This window comes from Stegodyphus dumicola, chromosome 1, assembly GCF_044657685.1.
Source record: "Stegodyphus dumicola isolate Sdum_Otavi_A_Nest chromosome 1, ASM4465768v1".
Classification (NCBI taxonomy): domain Eukaryota; kingdom Metazoa; phylum Arthropoda; class Arachnida; order Araneae; family Eresidae; genus Stegodyphus; species Stegodyphus dumicola.
In genome coordinates, this window is record NC_140768.1 from 6,120,819 (window position 1) to 6,142,200 (window position 21,382).

Consider the following 21,382-nt stretch of genomic DNA (forward strand, 5'->3'; position numbering starts at 1 on the left):
AAATGAGCATTTTTTGTTTACATGGTTATCAATTACTACCGCTTATTATCATATACAGCACTCTTTTGCAAATATCTTAGAAGTACATTTGCGCACAGACATAGGAAGGATTTGCTTGAGAAACAATGGTTTTTGTTCTAAGACAATGTCCAGCTGCATATTTCTGCTGAAGCACAAGCAGGAATATCTAAAATCAATAGAAAATCACCAAAATTGTCAGCCGATTTCTGAGCATTCTCGATGCAGAAAAGGTAACCGCACAAAAATTATTCTGAGTTTAAAAAAAAATTGCATATCTTTCAATTATAATACAACTCAATACATAACAGAATCAAATGCTTTTTCTCTTTTTTCTTCTAAAATTAAATAACTTCACAAGCATTTAATTTTAAACAAAACCATGAAATGTCTATTTTTTTATCTGTTGAGATTCTGCACATACCATTAGTCAAAACTTTCAGAGAGACAACTGGAACGTCCTTTTTCTGTTTTCCACTTGCATCTTTTTCTCCATCAGCAGAAGCTATAGGATTCTATATGGATAAGAATATATATGAAATTAAACTCTTGATCATGAAAAACATGGGACACAATTAAATAAAAAATAATTCACTCCAAACAAACAAACAAACAAACAAACAAAAAAAAAAAAAAAAAAAAAAAAAAAAAGGGGGGGGGCCTAGAATATGGAACTTTGTTGAAAAATAAAATTTCAGTATATTGCTTCTAAACGTACTTGTAAATAATTCATGAGCATTTCTTAAATAAAAACTCCAAAATTTATAAAATGAAGGTAATGAAAACATTATATTTACCCACATCACTTGTTAAATGGCACTTATTTAAATACAAGGTGTCTCAAAAAAATGTACTCGCACTTTAACTGTCGCTAACATGCTGCCTTTTTTAACTGCAGGAGTAATTAATTTATCCCAGCATGGCAGGAAATCAACTTAGCTTAGAACAGTTTAGTTTGTAGTTTGTCCCTCTTAGCTTAGTTTAGTTTGTGCTGAAATGTTAGTAGAAGACCGAAAACGCCATTGAAGTGGACAATATAGAAGGGAATATGCAAAACTGCCACCAACGCGCCGTACTATTGCTCACATCAGAGACAAGTCTGAAGCAGATGGAACTGTCCCGAATGTCAACAAGAAACATTCTGGACGACAACGGACATCCACGGGCACAAGAAATCTGCAATGGAAATGCTACATTCCAACACTAATCCATGCTATTAACAAGGATGATCCAGAACGAAGAGTTAAATTCTGTGAATGATACTGGCAAAATGTGCAGAAGATGCGGGGTTTTCAAATAAAATTGTGTGGAGTGATGAGGCATCCTTTAAATTAAATGGCTCCATTAATCGCCATAACTACACATACTGGGGTCCTGTAAATCCTCATGTAACACTTGAACACCATGTAAACTTACCAGGAGTAACAGTGTGGCTGAGATATCTGCATTGGGCATCATAGGACCATTTGTTTAATGGAACTGTCACTGTTGAGACTTATCTCAACTTGCTTTAGGAGTTTGTCAGTCCACAAATTTCAGAGATGTTTGGTGATGGCCACGAGATTTACTTTCAGCAAGATGGAGCACCTTCTCACTACCATCACAACGTACGAGCTCACTTCAATGCAGCTTTTGCAGACAGATAGATTGCACAAAGGGGTACCACTGAATACCTTGCCCATTCCCCAGACCTCATGCCCATAGACTTCTTTTTGTGGGGATATCTCAAAGAGAAAGTTTATCGCACCAAACCAAAAACAATTGATGCACTGAAATTGGAAATTGAAAGACAATGTCATGATATTCCTAATGACCTGTTTTGTGACGTTTGCAAATCCCTTGGTGGGCATCACCAGTGATTTCTGGACAATGATAGTCATCAATTTAAACATTCACAAACATGATTCCTTTATTATATTTATCTTCTATATTCAAAGCCCTTCCATTTCACTGCATGTTCATAAATAAAGTTTTTCTCGTCATTCGAAGAGTGAATACATTTTTTTTAAAAAACCCTGCAGTGGCATACCCATAAAGTCCTTACATAATTTTTTAACTAACAGTAATGCACGTTTACTTAATCAGTTTTACTTCTGTTATTGCTGTAGCTTATCTCAATTCTCTGACAAGGAGATCAAGTCCACAATTTCGTGAGACCTGAGACATTCCAGAATCAAATACTGGAGTAAATTTGGTTGTTAAGGCAGTGAATGAACACCTTAGGGCTCATACAGATTTCTGCACATGAAAATTAAGTATTTTTAAGGACTTTTAGAGACCATTAATGAAAAAAATTAAGCACCTATCAGTAAATGGGAACTGAATAAATTCAATTAAAGATATTATCTATGCCTAAACTTCACTTATGTAATACTATCCTAAGCATAAAGCAGATCAGTAAGATTAACATTTATCAGTAAGATTAACATTTATCAGTAAGATCAGTAAGATTAACATCAGTAAGATATAATTTAACAAACATAATTATAAACCAAATTTGAGAATAAAATAAACTTTATAAAATTTATCAAGCAGTATTAAATATTTTATACTTATACTGTCAAAAGTCTTTAATCCGGACGTCCATAATCCAGAATAATCTATAATCTGGACCTCAAAGCTACAAACTTTCTGTGCATGTGCAGCGTTTATGCATGCGCATAATACCTTTACGCATGCACATATGCATTTACGCATGCGCGTTTAATGTATAACGGACGGTATAAGCTAAGTTAAAATTATCTATTTCAGGTAATGTTGCAGATTGCATTGTTCCAAAATCTTCTAATTGGATCCGGGTTAATATTTTTTCCAGACTGTTAGAGCAATTTTATAAAAGTAAGCTTGAACTTTCGATTATGTCAAAAAGAATTTCCGATTATGGAGCTGCCAAAGGATCTACAAAGCGAAAGCATGTTTCGATGTCAATCAAATAAAAAGTGGCTGCAAAAAATGGATAAAGGCTCCTTTGTTTCTCTAACCATTCCGAAATCTGTTTATCAATTTTACGCTGCTCTTTGGGGGGGGGACATAGTGGCGCGCAATGAACTGGAAGTTGATCCGTCAGCACTCTCCTTATCTTCAGGGCAGATGTTTTTATTTTATTCGTCTTATAATTCCTTACTAAATGTAGTATTTCATCTCGATGTACTCCGTCTTTGATACGACTTAAATCAAATTCCTCGTCATTATAAATATCACGAACACACATCAAATAGTTTTCTGGTTGCAATTTTTTAATTTTGGCTATATGTAATGTATGCTTTACGCATGCGCACATCGAAAGAAATGTTTAATAAAGTAAACAAATAAATATTAAGCTTTTTTTTTTTTTTGTAAATTTTGATGATACCCTTTAGATCATAATTGCTCTTTATTTCATAAATTACAGTTTCATATTTTTAATTTTATAATTTCTGCATGCCATCTTACCAGGTTTAAACTGATGATCTATAATCCGGAAAAACTGATAATCCGGAATCGCCAAAGTCCCAACGAGTCCTGATTAAAGACTTTTGACTGTAATAGTTGAACTGTACTATAATACTACTTATAATATTTTATACTTATAATATTTGAAAGAAGATCTGTGACATTTTACTAACAGCTTTATTTTGATTTTTTCTTTTATGTCCCATTTTGTCACATATGGTCATGGCAGGTTAAGTAAACAGCAGAGAGATTTTATTTCAAATGGCATATGTTAAAATGAAAAGTAAAATCATAATCAGCTTGATCTGTATCATAAGATTGGCTGTTGCCACTGCTTCTGCTTGCCTGTAGAGATACCTGCTGATCAGATCAACCCTGAAAGCCTGATGTAGGCACAGTTGGCAAGTTTTGAAAATTAGTTGTGCCCTGTCTGTCTGATGCAGTTAGTGTCGATTTCCTGGGGTTGTAACCCAGTTAATATGGTTTAAGGTTCCAAAAAACTACTAAAGCACCAGAGGAGATATGTTGTTATGTACTATTTTAAGTCTCACTACATGCAAAGAATAAGTTTTACATCAGTTTTTTAATTTTTGTGCAATATCTTGTGATCACGGTAAGGATTAATGAAAGGCAATAACCCACTTTAATATGCAGAGACAACTTTTAAGGATGAGCAGTTAGTTACAAATAATTAAATTAGATAGTTAGATACCCTTAGTCATTATAAATTTACATGGCTACTATAAAATTTTACTTACTTTTTTAATAATATTTGTTAAAAAAGCCCTATTAAAATCACAATCTAATAACATTTCACAGGTATCTTACACCATATTTATTTCTTAAATGATATTAAGACATGTACAAGATTCACCCCAAATCAATGTGCTTTGTGTGATATCCCAATCATCTGTTTATGGCCTATTCTTCTTTGATGGAAACACAGTTAACAGTCAGCAGTATCTCGCTATGTTACGAAACTGGTTGTTTCCGAGGCTGCACGAAGACCACTTCCTTTTTCAACAAGACAGGCCCTCCCCTCACTGGTGTCGCCAAGTGCGCAATTATTTGAATGAAACTCTACCGAACCGTTGGATTGGTCGTCAAGGAGCTGGCGACTTAGCAAGCATGTCTCAGCCGGCCTCCACGGTCACCGGATTTGACACCCTGTGACTTCTTCCCGCGGGGTTTCACTGAAGACAACGTTTATGTACCACCACTCCCACGGAACCTGGAAGAGGTGAAGAACCGGATCCGTACTGTCATAGCATCAGTGATGACGGACATGCTTGCCCAAGTATGGGAGGAATTTGAATAGCGATGTGATATTGTTCATGTCGCTGATGAAGGACATATTGAACATCTGTAATCTGAACTTGAGAGGTTCGTACATATGTGTGTTTCATATTCGAATGCCATGCAGTTTAATAAATATATGCATTCGAAATGCATATAGTCTTTTTGAAACACGTTGTACAGAATATGGTGTTATCTTCAAGGTATTTTCCTGCCTGGCAGTGTAATGTAAAAGTCTTGATGTGCTGCTACCTTTGGAATAAACAAGTAACATTAATAATCTGCCACAAGGCAAGATTTAATATTCTTTTTTGTTAAGAAATGAATCTTTATATTGCAATTTACTTATACTCCTTTTCTTGATGTAATTAAAATTGTAAGAGAAATTTAGTTAAATTAAGATATCCAGTTAATTTGAAAGAATGTTCGAAATTGATTTTGAAATGGAAATAGCGAAAGCTAAATGAACTAAAGCTAAGAGTAGTTCTAAAAAATTAGAAATTAATTATTCGAATTTCTAAAATCAAATTTCAGAAAATGAAACAGGAGAAGAAGAGTTGGAAGAACTTTCAGAATAGATAAATATGAAATTAAAAAAGATTAAACAAAATAGATTCTGAAATTCAAAGTCAAATTACAGATGTTAACGAAATTGAAACCAAAATTATTAAGAGTGATGAGTATCATGAAAAACTGATTAACTGAACTGAACTTAAGTTGAAAGCTGCTATTGCTAAATGTAAACCAGAACATGTACACAACGAACAGAACAATAACCTGTTAGCTTGTTAATGTTACAGAAACAATTTGCTAAGTTACCGTCATTAACAATAAGAAGATTTGATCGCAAGCTTCCGATTGGCAAAGATTATGAAATCAGTTTGAATCTCTGATACACAGAAATGAATATCTGTCTAACATAGATAATTAACTGCAGTAGCCACAAATGCAACTAAGGGAATTACACAGACAAACAAAAACTACAAAGTAGCAACAGAAAACTTAAAGGAAAGATTCAGGGAAAAAACTTTGGTTGTTAATTCTCATTTCAATAAATTGTTAAATCTAACACCCGTTAGGAAATCCACAGACATCTCTCTGCTCACAGAATTGTTAGATACTTTTGATTGAAAGAAGTTGTAATTTAGAATCCTTAGGGGTAAATTCAGAAACTAATCGCTCTCTATTATGTCCCATATTCATTAAATTAATACTACAAGATATTGTTCTAAAGATCATTGAAAAATGCGAATTACATGAAGATTGGAAGGTCTCGAAAATAATATTCTAGTTAATACAGTCAAAAGTCGTTAATTCGGACACCCATAATCCGGAATGATGCATATGCGTGTGCGCAAGTGCAGAATACGTTTTCGCCTGCGCGTTTAATGTATAACGGATGGTGTAAGCTAAAATTATCTAATTATCTATTTCAGTTAATGTTAATGATTGCGTTGTTCCTTAATCTTCGAATTGGATACCGCTTATTATTTTTTGCAGACTGTAAGAGCAATTGTATAAAAGTAAACTTGAACTTTCGATTATGTCAAATAGAATTTCCGATGCTGGAACTTCCAAAGGATCTACAAAACGAAAGTATGTTTTGATGTCAACAAACAAAAAGTGGAATTGCTGCAAAAAATGGATAAAGACATGAAGAATGTGACAGAGAGGTTAGTAAAAACGAAAAAATTTCGATTGACAAGTTAGTCGGTATTCTCGACACAGCAATTAATGGGACTTGAACAGCGGAACTTTGTAACTGAACAAGAAATTATGTCTGTTTATAGAATTAAAGAGAAAGTATTATCACATAAAACGAAACAACTTACATTGAAAGAAATGTTTAATAAAGTAAACAAATAAATATTAAGCTTTTTTTTTGTAAATTTTGATACCCTTTAGATCATAATTGTTCTTTATTTCATAAATTACGGTTTCATATTTTTAATTTTAGAATTTCTGCATGCCATCTTACGAGATTTAAACTGATGATCTATAATCCAGAAAAATCGATAATCTGGAATCGCTGAAGTCCTGATGAGTCCAGATTAACGACTTTTGACTGTATTATAAAAACAGACAAACAAAAATATATACTTCATGTTACAAAACTTTCAAATAATTTTGTAATACATAAAATGTTTTATGTATTACCCCCAGATAAACAAATGTCATAAATTACAGCTTGTTGATTCATGCTACATGATGTTGAAATCCTAATAGGATCAGATTTATTTTGGCAATTCCTCTTAGATGAAAAAAAAAAAAAAAAAAAAAAAAAAAAAAAAAAAAAAAACACAATAAACATTTAGGAGCGATAAAAACTGTCTCTGGATGGATAATTATAGGTTTAGAATTAAGAAAAGAGAAAGCCTGTTTACAAAATATCACTGTTATGAAGAATACGATAATGAATGACCTATGTTTTGGGAATTGGACTCAAATGGTATTTCAGATAAAAGTGTAGAATTGTTTGTTAAACAAAGAGTTGACCGACTTTAAAACTCTTTATCCTTTAATAAGGGTAAATATCAAACTAAATTACTTTGAAACTCTAACCCTGATGCATTAAATAATAATTTTCATACTGCAAAGAAGTGTTTTGAGATTTTGAGAGATAGACTGGATAAGGATGTAGAAATGCGTAACATATCAGATGCCATTCTTATATTTTGAGAACACAATATAAATGTTTCCGCGGATATAGAAAAGGCATTTCTAATTATAAGCATTGCGAAGGAAGACCGTAAATATTTAAAATTTCTTTAGTTTCTGTATGACAATTGTGTATCATTCAATATGACACACTTACCATTTGGTTTAAACTACCAGTCCATTTGTTCTAGCAACTACAATAAAGTATCATATTAAAAAACACATCACTAAAAACCTAAAAGTTATGAAATGTTAAATTTGTCCTTATATGTTGATGATTCATACTATGGAGCAAATACAGAAAAGGCATACCAACTGCCATCTGATGCAGTTATCATTTTAAATCATGCAAGAATGAATCTACTTAAATTTAATTCAAATTCTAAGGAATTAAAAGACATGTGGTTAGAAAATGGTTTACCGATGAATGATTCCTTTGCACAAAAGCTAAAATTTTAGGCCTTGATTGGGATACAGAAAATGACACTTAAACTAGATTCAAATTCTTTAGAACCATTGTCAACTAGCCGTGTGTTATATACTAAAAGAACAGTGTTACTAGTTACAGCTAAAATTTATGATCCAACTAGATTTATACCGATTCATGATTAGGATTAACGTCCTGGTATTGAAGATATGGGTAAAAGGTCTCGATTGGGACGAACAGCTTCCGAATGATATTGAAACTGCATTTATGAAGTGGCTTGCGAAAATTATTCACTTGCAAGGAATATCAACCAATAAAAAAATCCTTTCAAAATGTTGCTAAACAAAATTATGACTTCCCTTACACATATTCTGCAATGCAAGTAATTATGCATATAGATGTGTAGCATATTTCAGATATACAAATAAGTTTGGTGAAATCAAAACAAGTTTCATTTTATCAGGGACCAGAATAGCTTCTCTTGAAAGCTTAACATTACACTGATTAGGATTGCTAGGAGCAGTTACGGCAGCTAGAATTGTAAAATATCTAACCAAGTCATTTAATCATATTTGTCAACATTTATGGACAGATTCTCACATATTGTATTACAGTGGATCAAAGGATCTTCTAGCAAATGGAAACATGTTGTCTCTAATAAGATTGCAAAAATTCAAACCTTAAAAAATCCCAATAACTGGAAACATTGAAGCAGTAAGGAAGATCCTGCAGACTTATTAACCAAAGGTTTAAGCGAAAATTCTCTGAAGTCTTTGGTGGTCTGAACCACAACGATTACAAAACCAGTGCATAAACTTGCCAGTTCAACAGAATTTTGACACTGGAAATGATGAACAACTAGAACACATCTGTTTATGATATTGTTGTGAAAAGAGATGATTCAATGATTAGACATAAGAAAATTCAGTAATGTGTTGAAACTTCTCGGAACTGTAGCGTGGATTTAACGTTTCGTAGCTAGGGGGGATGATGGCTTGCTAATAGCGGCATATTAAGTGCTTCTGAAATTCAGGATGCTGAAATATTTTGTCTTCGTAAAGCTCAGATGAACTTCTTCACTACTGAATTTAAGGCCCTTCAATCTAACAAGTATAACCAATCCTTTAATATAAACTATGTTGGACTAACTCTAGCAATGAGGTAGCCCTTTGGTGAGTAGCCACAGAAAGACTTTTCAGTAAAGTGTAAAAAACCAGTTTTGTATCAGCCAGGTGATGAACCAGTTTTGTATTACCTTCTTGCTCTGTAATATTATTAAAATTATATGTGACGTCCATGTGTAAATTAAACCTGTTAATAAATTATTGTTAACTATAAAGGACTCTTTTATTGCAACTTCGCAGTTGCACGTGTTAACTCAATGACACAGTACTTCCAATTGGCGTGGTCGGTTAAGTCGAAACTGGCCACATGGATTGAGGAGGTATGTGGCATGACATCACCAAAACAGTTGTTGCTAACTCCACTCTGTTTCCAAGCCACACAGTCTCTTTTTTTGTGTGTCACACCTCGTACATTATTCAGCCTTTAAAAAATCTTTTATAAAAAGAGCAAAATAAACACAGTTTGCAGACAACCTAAAACTTACTGCTTACCTTTAGCAAAGTTTCACTTTGGCTTGTAGAAGGAGTATCACTGTTATTCACCCTAAAATATTAATCAGTATTAAAACTATCATGAAAGAAAATTAAAAAATTATCTTAGAAATGAACTACATAGGAAAAATTTAAACTTTCACATGGAAAAACTTTTCTAATAAAAGTTAATGATCAATTCATTAACATTTAATGATAAAGTTAAATAATTTACATAATTTTGAAATTTATTTTGTAGTTTTTTGTAAAGATAATTTTATAATTATGTACTTTATGAAATTTTTAACCTGTATAAACAATTGTTCTATTCATGTTTGTTTCATATTGTTACGGATTTTGTACGGATTTGTAAATAATATTAATGAAATTGTACGTAAAATCATAGAATCTCTTGTATAATATAACATGAAATGCCTCAAGAGAGTGCAACTCCATCAGAAAAATAACATTACAGGGGCAGGTCCATTTATTTAACACTGAGGCTATCCCGCCAAAGTGAAAAGAACTTTGGGAAGAAATCACCAAGTCGCTAAACTTGGTGAGGATATGGCAACATTCTGATCCAATTGCTATATCAGTTGTTCTCAACTCATACCGGTACACAGACAAGCAGCTATTAATTTGAAAATGATTTACAATTTAAAACAAAAATCTATTAAAAATTCTGTATTATGGAAGGAAAAAAAAAAAGAAATGACTATAATAACAATAATCCATGCGATTTAATTTTTTAGTTTACTTTTTTAATATTTTAGTTTTTTTTACTTTTACATTTTTGTAACATTTTACTTCATTATTAATTTTACAGCACTCCGATACAACGAAGAGATATTTAGAGCAATCTGGAAGTTCTAATTTCAACCAAGGAAGATTGATCGCAAGAACTGAGCAAAGATGATGAATCAGAATCAGTTTTAATCAGTTTTAAAGAAGCAGAAACAAATGGATTAGGAAGTATAATCCTGATTATATGAAATATGGGTTTGCCATGAAATCCGGAACAGCAGTTGAACCTATTCCAGAGTGCATGATTTGTTTTGAGTTCTTATCAAACAGGATTATGAGCCAGCTCTTTTGGAAAAAGCATTTATATAGCAAACATTCGAACGTAAAAGACAAAACTCTCAACATTTTTAAAAGAAAACATTCAGAGTTTTGCTCTCAAAAATTAATTATCAAAACTCTCAACTGTTTTAAAAGAAAACATGCAGAGTTTGGGTCTCAAAAGTCAATTATCAAAAATTTTATTAGTATAAACATTAATTATGTGAGAGTATCATATTTAGCTAGTTTGCATATAGCTAAATGCATGAAACCACATACAACTGGCGAAGCATTTTTGATGCCTGCAACAAAGGATATAGTTGCATGTGTCCATGGTGAGAAAGCGGCTAAAGAAATTAACAAAGTATCATTATCTAATCATACTGTCAAGCAGCGAATAGATCAGAAGGCATCACAGGCTAAAGGTATTTTAATCCAAAGATTAAAAGCACGCTAATTTTATACCCTCCAAATGGATGAAAATACCAATATTTTCAATTTGGCACAACTATCTGTATATATTCAGTTTGATTTCAACAATGAAATACAAGAACAATTATTTTACAAACCATTAACTGCAAAAACAACTTTGCAAGAACTATTTTTAATAATTAATGATTTATTCATTAAAAATCACATAAGTTGGAGTTTGTACCGATGGTGCTCATTCGAAGATTGGAAAATTATCAGGCATGGTAACCAAAATTAAAGAAATAGCACCAAAATGCAAGTCTATGCACTGCATCATTCACCGTGAAGTTAACAAAGGCTTTAGATGAGTCGATAAAGATGGTTAATTTTATCAAACCTTGAGGATTCAATGTGTTTATTTTTTACATGGTGAAATGGGAAGTATCCATGCCACACTTACTTCACACCAAAGTACGGTGCAGTAAAGTCCTCAGTAGATTGTTTGAGTTATGCAGTGAAACTGATATGTTTTTAACCAATTCAAAAAATTTGAATGGAGGTAATTTGATTGATGAGCAGTGGTTGTGTAAACCAGCATACCTTTCAGACTTTCGATCAAAATTAAATGAACTAAATTTAAGTTTGCAAGGAGTTTTGAGTTTCTGTGCTCGAATTGTGTAACAAAATAAGAGTGTTCAAGAGAAAATTGTAATTCATGTAACGGTAAACTGAAAACATGTTTCTTTCCCTTTGTAACATTATCGAAGAAAATAATTTATCAATAAAAGATAAGCCCCCCCCCAAATCATATTTAGATGCCTTTTTTAAAAAACATTACAGTAGACGTTCGTTTTCCTGAACCTCTTTTTTACGAACACTCTCGATTTGATGAACTAGCGAATGGTCCCGAATATACTCCCATAGATGTAATGTAATTTTGCGCTCTTATTTACGAACTACAAATCAGGAAAATCTCTTTTTTGCGAACTCAGTTTTCATACTTCTGCGTGTTCCATTGGGATGAAGTGTGAAGGTCAAATAAAATCTTCAACTATTTTGAGGCAGCAAGTGCGAAACATTCGAAGAAGTACAGTAAGGAAGGAGGGGGCGGAGAAGAGGGGGAATTAGGACAAATTTATGGTGTTGTTTGTTGTGGGAGGCTCTCAGAAGAGCATCGGCCTGATGTTGTTGGGTGGGGGTGAGACCATTCGTGTTAAAGGGGTTTGGGTTGCTTCTAAAAGAGAGTTGTTGCTTTTTGTAATGTCATAGTCATTTGATCTGGACAACTCAATCAGTGAAGTCTCGTTAGTCGAAAGGGAGATTGGGCCAGTTTTTGTTAAGTAATTCTTAGAGCTATGTCGCAAATGAAGAAATGAATTTGTTTAGCAGTTGAAATAAAGAAGAAGATTTTAAAAGAAGTTGACGAAAAAATATTAAGCAAGACACAAATTGCTCAGAAATATGGAATTCCTAAAAATAGTTTATCGACGATTTTAAAGGCAAGAGAGAAGATCTTTGGAGCTAAAATCGGAAACGATGAATGTGGACCCTCCTCTCGAAAATATTTTCGAGAATCAAAACACCCAAATTTGGAAAGGGTTTTGCTTGTTTGGTTTCGAAAGATGAGAAGCTTAAACATTCCAATTGATGGAAATATACTTAAAGAACAAGCACACTTTTTTGCTTCCAAATTAAACATCAAAGATTCTAAAGCATCGGATGGTTGGTTACAGAAATTTAAATTTCGGAATGGTTTGAGTTTCCGGAAAGTGTGTGGTGAAAGTGCAGCAGTAGACACGTCATCAAATGAATGGAAAGAAGAAAAGTTGAAATTGCTTCTTTCTGAATACGCTGAAGATGATGTTTTTAATGCGGATGAAACGGCTTTGTTTTTTAAGATTTTGCTAGAAAGAACATTAGCTTACAAAGGAGATAAATGTGTTGGAGGTAATAAAGCTAAAGAGAGACTTACGGTTTTGATTGCAGCCAACATGACTGGATCACAAAAATTGCCTCTGCTCTTTATTGGAAAATATCTGAAACCAAAGTGTTTCAAAAATGTTCAGAAGATTCCTGCTGCATATTATGCTAATAATAAGGCCTGGATGACTGGCAACATCTACGAAAAATGGTTGAGAGATTTAGATAACCGTTTTTCAGCAGAGAAGCGCAAAGTTAAGTTCTAATAATCGTGGAGAATTGTACTGCACACATGGAAGTCACTGGGCTTCAGGCAATCCGTGTGGAATATCTCCCACCAAATGCAACTGCAGTTTTACAGCCAATGGATCAGGGGATAATCAATAGTTTCAAGCGAAAATATAAGACAGTGCTCTTGCAAAGAGTAATCCTTGGCTTGGAAAGGGACCAACCTTATCAGATTGATATTCTTGGTGCAATGCATTTATCAATCAGTGCATGGAATGATGTCTTAGATGAAACAATTTCTAAAGCCTTTCGACATGCAGGTTTTACTAAAGAAACAGACGTAACTGAAGAAATCCATGACAATAGATCTCACGACGAAGATGAGGTTCCCATGCATGAACTTCGCCGTAGAAATCCATAGTTGCCAGAACTTTCATTCGAGGATTTTTTAAATGTGGATTCTAATGTCATCTGCACGGAGGAAATATCAGATCACGATATTATTAGCAGCATAATCAACGAGAATGAGAGACTTTCAGATCCAGAAGAAGAAGAAGAAAATGAAGTAACACCAAGACCGACTTTAAAACAAGCTGCTGAATACTTGTCAGAACTTAAGACGATTTTTTGAGGCCAGTGATAATTGTGAAATGCTAACAAATATAGAGAAGACAAAGTGTTTTGCATTGTATAATCTGTTGTTTTAATGACTTAATGAATTTTTATGAATTTTGTTGCTCAATGACTTAATAAAGGTACGTTTTACAAATATTTTATATTTCTTGTTTGTTTAATAGAATGGATATCATTTATTAAGTAGTAATACTATTAAAAATAATTCCTAATACATAAATAAAAGCATGGAATAGTATCACTAACGTGTCTTGAAAACATTAAAATGTGAAATACTAACAATTTCCGATGCCTTTCTAAATTACGAACTCTCGATTTAACGAACTGTTTTCGTAGTCCCTACGAGTTCGTAAAAACGAGCGTCTACTGTATTAATGTCAAAAATGAGCCACATTCCTGTTTTTATGCATATAAATTGAGCAATGAAAATTAAAAATTATAAACTTAAAACTATATTAGTTTACAATTCTACTGAAATTTTAATGGACAGTTTGCCCACTTCATCAGTTGGAAAATGATGTCCTGTTTCATCTTTTACTTTCCTTCTTTTGTTTCCAATCACCTTTCACTCTTCACATTGGATTTATCTGCAGTTACAATACTACAGTTACCATCTTCAACTGAATTATTTCATTCTTAAAAATTCAAATATATAGTTCTTTATTCGAATATAGCCTAGGAGTACTTTTGATTGCTTCTCTAATTTTAAAGATATTTTTATAGCTAACACAAAGAAAAATCCCTAAAATCTCAATAACAGTAAGTAAATTCCAAAACACTAAACTTCTAGCTGCCAAAATAGATAGTATAATAAAACTATAAACTAATGTGTATGGCATGTGATTTTAATTCTCATTATTCAATCTAACATTTATGATATATGTATGAATTTATAGTTTAATGATAACAGTCGTGACGAGCACAAATATGCACGTACAGCAATTTATTCATGAAATAGGGTGAACAGATGTGAATCATGTAGTAGTGATTTTTCCCATTCTTTTTTTCTCCTATTGATTATCACTGTATTGGAACAGCATAAACTTAAGAAGGCAGAAAATTACTTCCAAGTAATCAAGATAATATGCTGATCATCATTTGTAATTAAATCTTTGATTACTATATTTTATTGCATAATTTTCATTATTATACTATTATTACACTGAAATGTAAAACAATATTTTTTTTAATCTTTGAGCTAAAATGTATTTATTTACATGATAAAAAAGGGCATTTCTTAATAATCAGCCATAACAATTAGTAAATGATAATTATAATAATGTAATTAACTAATAAGTAGTATTTCTTTTTGATTTCTGCAATAAGATCTGTATGCATTATTATATATATATCTGGATTTGGGGCAAAAAAACAAAATTATTTTAGAAAAAAAAAAAAAAAAAAAAGAGAGAGAGAGAGAATAAAAGATCACTAATATTGGTATTGCAAATGAATTACAGAAAGGGCAGATCCAACTCGAAATGGACGGAAATCCTGCTGATTTTTTTTTAAATGACAAAATGAATAGCTCCCCTAAAAAAAGTAATTCCATTATTTTTAATGATCTTAAAAAGTAAATGATGAAATATACACTATTCATATATTTATGAAAAGAAATTTATTTCTAGGTTTGCAAATCAATGCGAATGTGAAACAAAGATGAGAAAGACAACTGAGAACAAGATCACTAGACGACATGGGAACTTCCCTCATTCAACAGTAAATTCTTTCATGGCAAAGAGCAAACTTTCATGTGAACCCCCTCACCCTACAGCATAGAGTTAATACCCCTTTTGGACATTTTTAAATGTCCTCGCAGAATGCCAGCCAAGGCCACATTTGCCACAGGTCAAATTATATAAGCTCATTATGTAAACAAGTTTACCATGAATTATCTGAAAATATTTCACTCTAATTCAGATAAACTGGATTTTGCTATAACCGGAAAATTTGATGAAATAACTGTGAAAAAAAATTTTTCCCCCAATTAAAACAAGTTCAATATTACAGCAAGTTTTAATATTTTATCATTCTCTCATTACTAAAGTAATCAGAGAATGATAAAATAGCTTTAATCTTTGTATTCCTTAAGGAAGAAAGAGGAGCAATTCCTTAAGCAGAGAAAATCTTAATGAGAAGAAACAGATTAAGGCAGTTATTAGAAAAATTACTTTTTTGTTGTTTCCTCAACTGCTTGTGGAGTAGCAGCCATTTTATCTGGGGCAAAAAATACTTCATCATCTACAGCAATGCCTTTACTTTTTATATGTTCACTATTCTTGAATCTAATGCAGTAAAATGGCTCATGCTTACCAAATTTCTCAAAAACCTATAAATACAAAAAAGCATTTAAAGCATAAATTGCATACTGTTAAAAAATTAAGAAGTTTAAGAAATATGACACAGACACAAATAAAAAATCATACTTTCCTGTTTTCAGTTTAAAAAGAATAATTCTTTAGCCAGAGAACATTAAAAAATACACTTACACCAATTTCTATTTAAAACTAAAATTTATAGATAGTGTGAATAAGTAAAGACTGATACTCCGGGCTGCACGTTTGAAATATAATTTTATTGGTTGAGATTTTATATAGAGAGACAAATTTCTTAAAGGCAAATAGCATGGACGAATTCAAGCTAGGCTTCAGGATGGTAGTTCATTGATGTAGATGGACATATGCCACTGCTGGAGCTTGGCTGCTGAGTACAAAGTGATACTCATTCAGCATTATGTCACAGTATTTACATTTTCATTGGCAAAATTGTTGATTATTGAATTCTAATTATAAGATTTTGAAAGACAGGAAGTGCCTTATAAACGCATAATTGTTTGGAAATTCAATATTTTACAAGCCGCCCAGACCGTATAGTGGCTAAGGGAGCCTGACTGCGGCACCGAAGGGCCCGGGTTCGAATACTGGAGAAGGTATACGTGTAAAATTGCATATCCTTTCATAGGAGATAACCGTTGCCACCTATCAGGTGCCTCCACAATAAAATGGCCACCACTTCTGGCCTTAGGAGTGGCCAATGCCGTTATAGGCAAGTGCCCATCATTGGGGCAAGGGAACATTTTTCTAGTAAAGAACAATAATAAATTAAAATTGTTCGAGACTATATTATATTCATTTATTTTAATTAAAAGTGGGAAATCATAAAAAAACTACTGACATCTTTATCTTTTGTTGCATATTTCTGTCAATTTTTTTCTGTTCTTAGAAAGTATCTATAAAAACTCAAAAGCAGCCAGCTTTAGTTCCGAGTTATTTTCTGCTTCCTCATGCTTAATTTGTTTATTTGCAAAGAAATATTACTCAGTATCAGGAAATGGCTATTGTGAAAGTTTTTTAAACATTTTGTTTCATGATATCATTGAACATCTCTTGTTGACACAATTCCAGATGAGGCACTAAATGGTATTTTTTTAACAAAGTGAGGCAGCATTATATGCAAAAGTTTTTAATGTCAATTATACACCATATTGTTACTGTTGGTTGTAACATTTTAAACAGTTATGGCTCTCTTCAATATTTGGATCTACTACTTCAATGTAGGCTGAGTGTAAATAGCATCATAAATAGCTTTATTCATGTTTACTTTTGATGAAAATTGCTATTATTGTTCCACATTAGTTAAAACGGTAAGAACATATAATTTTTTGAAGTCAGGGAACATTTACAACACATAATGTTTGAATATCTTTTGTGAATGAGATAGCATTTCAGTTTCAGTGCAGTTTAAAAAATCCCATATTACTGACATTAATTACTATATTTTGCAAATTTGAAAATTAGTATATTTTGCAAAATAAATATTCCCAATTCTTATATTTAAATATTACTTTAATTCAGCTTTGATTATAATACTCAAAAATTCTTTCTGTGCTAATATTTTCATTTTGAATTAAATTCAATCTGAAAAAAAAAAAAAAAAAAAAAAAAAAAAAAAAAAAGCCATTGTCTAGTTATGGTCACATACCATCTTTCATACTTCAGTAGCATAATTCTTACCAAAGTAACACACATTAAAACAATATTTGTTTCTTAAAAATATTTTTAAACAAGTTTTGTAGAGACCATTACTATTTTTTGAAGTTGGGAAACATGATGAATAAGCATGCCCTCATTAAGATTCGAACTGATTGCTAGCTGCATGTGCTCTCAAGTTACATGCTGTCTGTAGTAATGTTTTCCAACTGAATTCATTACAGACCATTACATTTTGAACAACACAATGGAACTCCTTGAGTACTTTTAATGTAGCATATAATATGAATATAGTAAATTCATTGTAGGTGAGAAATTCTCATGGTTCTATGTCAAAATACATTTAAATTAAAAGTCTATTGCTCCCAGTGAAAATTCAACAGCCATTTTATATTTTTTTATGCCATATATATAAATGCAGTCGACTTGCATATGGAACTAAATGGCATAGTTTTCATCTTATTAAATTACAATGATGCTGTTAAATCGTTTATTTCTTGTAGTGTTAAAAAGTATTAAAAACACAACATACATCTTAACAAGCTCAATGTAAGCCCCATTCCCTATTTTATCCTATCTGGATAAGTCCCTAATCAATCACCTGTGGGTCATTTATAGTACTTTCGGGAAAACAATAATGCTAATGTATAGTCGGAATATAAGATGTGTTACCTCTAGAACATAGTCATTTTAATATAGTACATGACAAATATCTTAATACATAAAATAGTTTTGCAATAGTTTATGCATTTCTTTATTTTTGAATTGTATTTTAATAAGAGCTTGTTTTTTATTAAATTGTAAAAGCAAGTATAATTTTTTTTAAAAGAGAAAACACATATTTGTAGGATTTCCCCCATTTCCTGTTTTAATGAATTTAATTGTTAAAAATTCAAAATCTTGCCAAAACTTAAGTTAACATATCATGGATATGTATGAGTTTTATATTCCTCATTAAATATTATACTTTTATTTATTTAGTATGCATCATATGAGTTGCCATGTCTAATTATATAAATATTAATTTGCACATTTTGATGGATAAGTATGTTTCATAGAGAAAGAAAACCATATCAGGTGAACATATAAACCATAAATATAATAAATATTGGGTGTATTCTTAACCGTTTCCCTTACACATTTTTTTGAAAAAAATATTGCAAAAAATCATAAATTTTTTTTATTAAACACAAAGAAACGAAACAAAACAAAATATGTAGGTTTTAAGTTGGATTTTTAATTTTTTACAGGTGTAAAAGCATTTAGTTTTAATATTAGTTTACTATCCTGAGTAATTTTGGGCAAATGGAAAAAAGTTAAATATTAGTCTTTGCATGATAGTTTTTGAAACAAGGGACAACACAAAGTGATACCTGACATTCTGTACACTGGTATCTGGTCTCTTTTCTTACTGGCTTGCCTCTGGTATCTCTTTTACGGGAGCACAGAGTACACTGTCTCATTGGATTTGATTTTTTTTTTTTTTTTTTCAGTAGCAGGAAAAACATCTGGAAAATGCTTTGATGTTAACCTAAGTGGTGAAGGGCTAATGCTGGGTCTTCCTGATGTCGCAGAAAACTCGTCATGATGATTTTCTGAAATTAGTTTTTCAATCAGTTCCATTTGAAATTGTTTAGGTGATTGTGAACCTCCTGCTTTACAGTACAAGATATAGGAATTTCACAAGGCCAAATTCAATAAATGGAAAAAAATCTTCTTATAATATTTTTTTCGCTCTTTTTCTGGGTATAGAATAAACAACTAAATGCTGGTCGACTTTATCTACACCACCCATTTTGTCATTGTAGTCAACTACACATTTAGGCCTGGACTTTGTCTCTCCCCGATTATTTGTCACATCCTGCATTTCGATTGTATGTATTATGGAAATTAGACTAACATCCTTTTTATCTTTCCATTTCATTACAGTTACTTTCCCTCTTTGATACCCAATAATTTCTCCTTTTCTCAATTTTTTTTTTTTTTTTTTTTTTGTCTTTAGATCTTGAGGTAAATCTTTTCTATTCAATCAGAGTATTCCACACACATCAGTCTTCCTTTTGACTAACGTATCAGCCAAATCTGGCGAGTTATAAAAATTGTCCGTGGTAAGACAATATCCTTTGTCCAGCAGTGGTTTTGTAAGAGTCATCACAACTCGGGCTGACATAGGAAGCTCATCAAATGAATTATCGAAATGAGTTCCCTTCCCACTGTATATAATGGCATTCCACACGTACCCACTCTTAGATTCGCATAGTAAGAAACTCTTTATTCCAAATCGCGCTCTCTTCAAAGGGATGTACTGCACCCACCCGAGTCTTCCTTTATAAAGAAATAAACTTTCATCTATTGTTATATCTCGGTATAATCGCACTCTGAAACTTCTCAAGTAAAATGTTGCAGAATTGGCCATATCTTATTTAGTTTTGGACAAGGATGTGTACTTGCATCATATACATCATTGTTGCTGAAGTGCAAGTTTTGCTTTATCTGACAAAATCGTCTGAATGACATTGTTTTTGCAAAAAATGGTGTATTGAACAACTGATTTTTACTCCAATAATCTTGCAGATCTGTTTTTTTATAACACCTTGGAGAATAGTTATTCCCCAAAAAACTCTTAGTTCATTTTGAGAAGTAAAACACCATGGTTATGAATGCAATCTATGAGCCCGCTCTTCCGCATATTGATTTGTTTTGGTTGTAATAATGTCAATCAATTCATTATCAAAATACTTATATAAAATTCCAAAACATTATGGATATCAATATTGAAATTCATACCTGTGTTGGCAGTAAAAGCAAAATTAGCAGGTGCAGATGGCAACTTCGTTTTTTGAATTGTACACCATTGACAAGCTGCTGGCAAATCATCCGAATCACTTGAACTGTCATCTTCAATAAGGCTACACACAGAAGAATCACTTCCACTATTTTCAATGTCCACCTCTTCATAATCACTGTCTGAAAAATCATCGCTTTCGCTATCTTGCATTATTGCCATTATTTTACTTTTTCAATGCAACTATCCTTCTTTGTACATTACTAACCCACAAGCCGTTGTATACTACATGATAGGGAAACACGTGACCAATCCCGCCAAAAGAACTGCAAAACCAACGAAACTTGGCAAAACTGCCAGTTAAAGCTGAATATTTCCTTTCATTTCCTCCAGGCCGAGTAAAACCGTGATAAAACAAATTATACTGATAAATTCTGCTTCACCCGAGTTTTCTCGGGATAATAATTAGGTGCAATATATACGAACCCAAGATAACTCGGGATAATCAGGCAAGCGGTAATGAAGGAACACAAAGTAAATGACTGTTGCTTTCCATTACACTTGGCTTTCTACCGACAGGATATTATTTTTAAAAAATGATAAAGATCATCAAATCAAGGAAAGTGGCCTGAAGTTTATTCACACACATAATCAACAAGATACATAAAGACATCAACAAAAAGGATCCCAATAATGGTTATTGAAGTGCAATCTAAAATTTCAGATCTTATAGAAAAGAATTACAAAACTCAGATTATCAAGTTAAGGATGGAATGTTAGAAGCTAAGACAGAAGGGGAATTAGAAAACAAAAGTCTGTTGAACATTATTTAAATAATTATGTCCAAGATTAAAATAATTTTAGATTAAAAAAATATTGATAATGCAAATATTTCACAAAAATGAAAGTTTAAATTTCCAAGAAA

The 21,382-nt window shown here is 32.1% G+C and overlaps 1 protein-coding gene across 2 annotated transcripts in view; it reads right to left on the minus strand.

The window, feature by feature from the left end:
- Window positions 1-21,382, minus strand: part of LOC118203349 (uncharacterized) — a 74,324-nt gene that overhangs the window by 16,622 nt on the left and 36,320 nt on the right. For both annotated transcript variants that reach the window (XR_015040079.1, XM_085812452.1), the window contains exons 6-8: window positions 15,855-16,012; window positions 9,448-9,499; window positions 443-533 (exon numbers count right to left, since the gene is read on the minus strand). Coding sequence is in view for 1 of the 2 variants with exons in the window: in XM_085812452.1 (XP_085668578.1) it covers window positions 443-533; window positions 9,448-9,499; window positions 15,855-16,012 (301 nt within the window). In the remaining variant the exon portion in view is untranslated. The remainder of the gene's footprint in view (window positions 1-442; window positions 534-9,447; window positions 9,500-15,854; window positions 16,013-21,382) is intronic.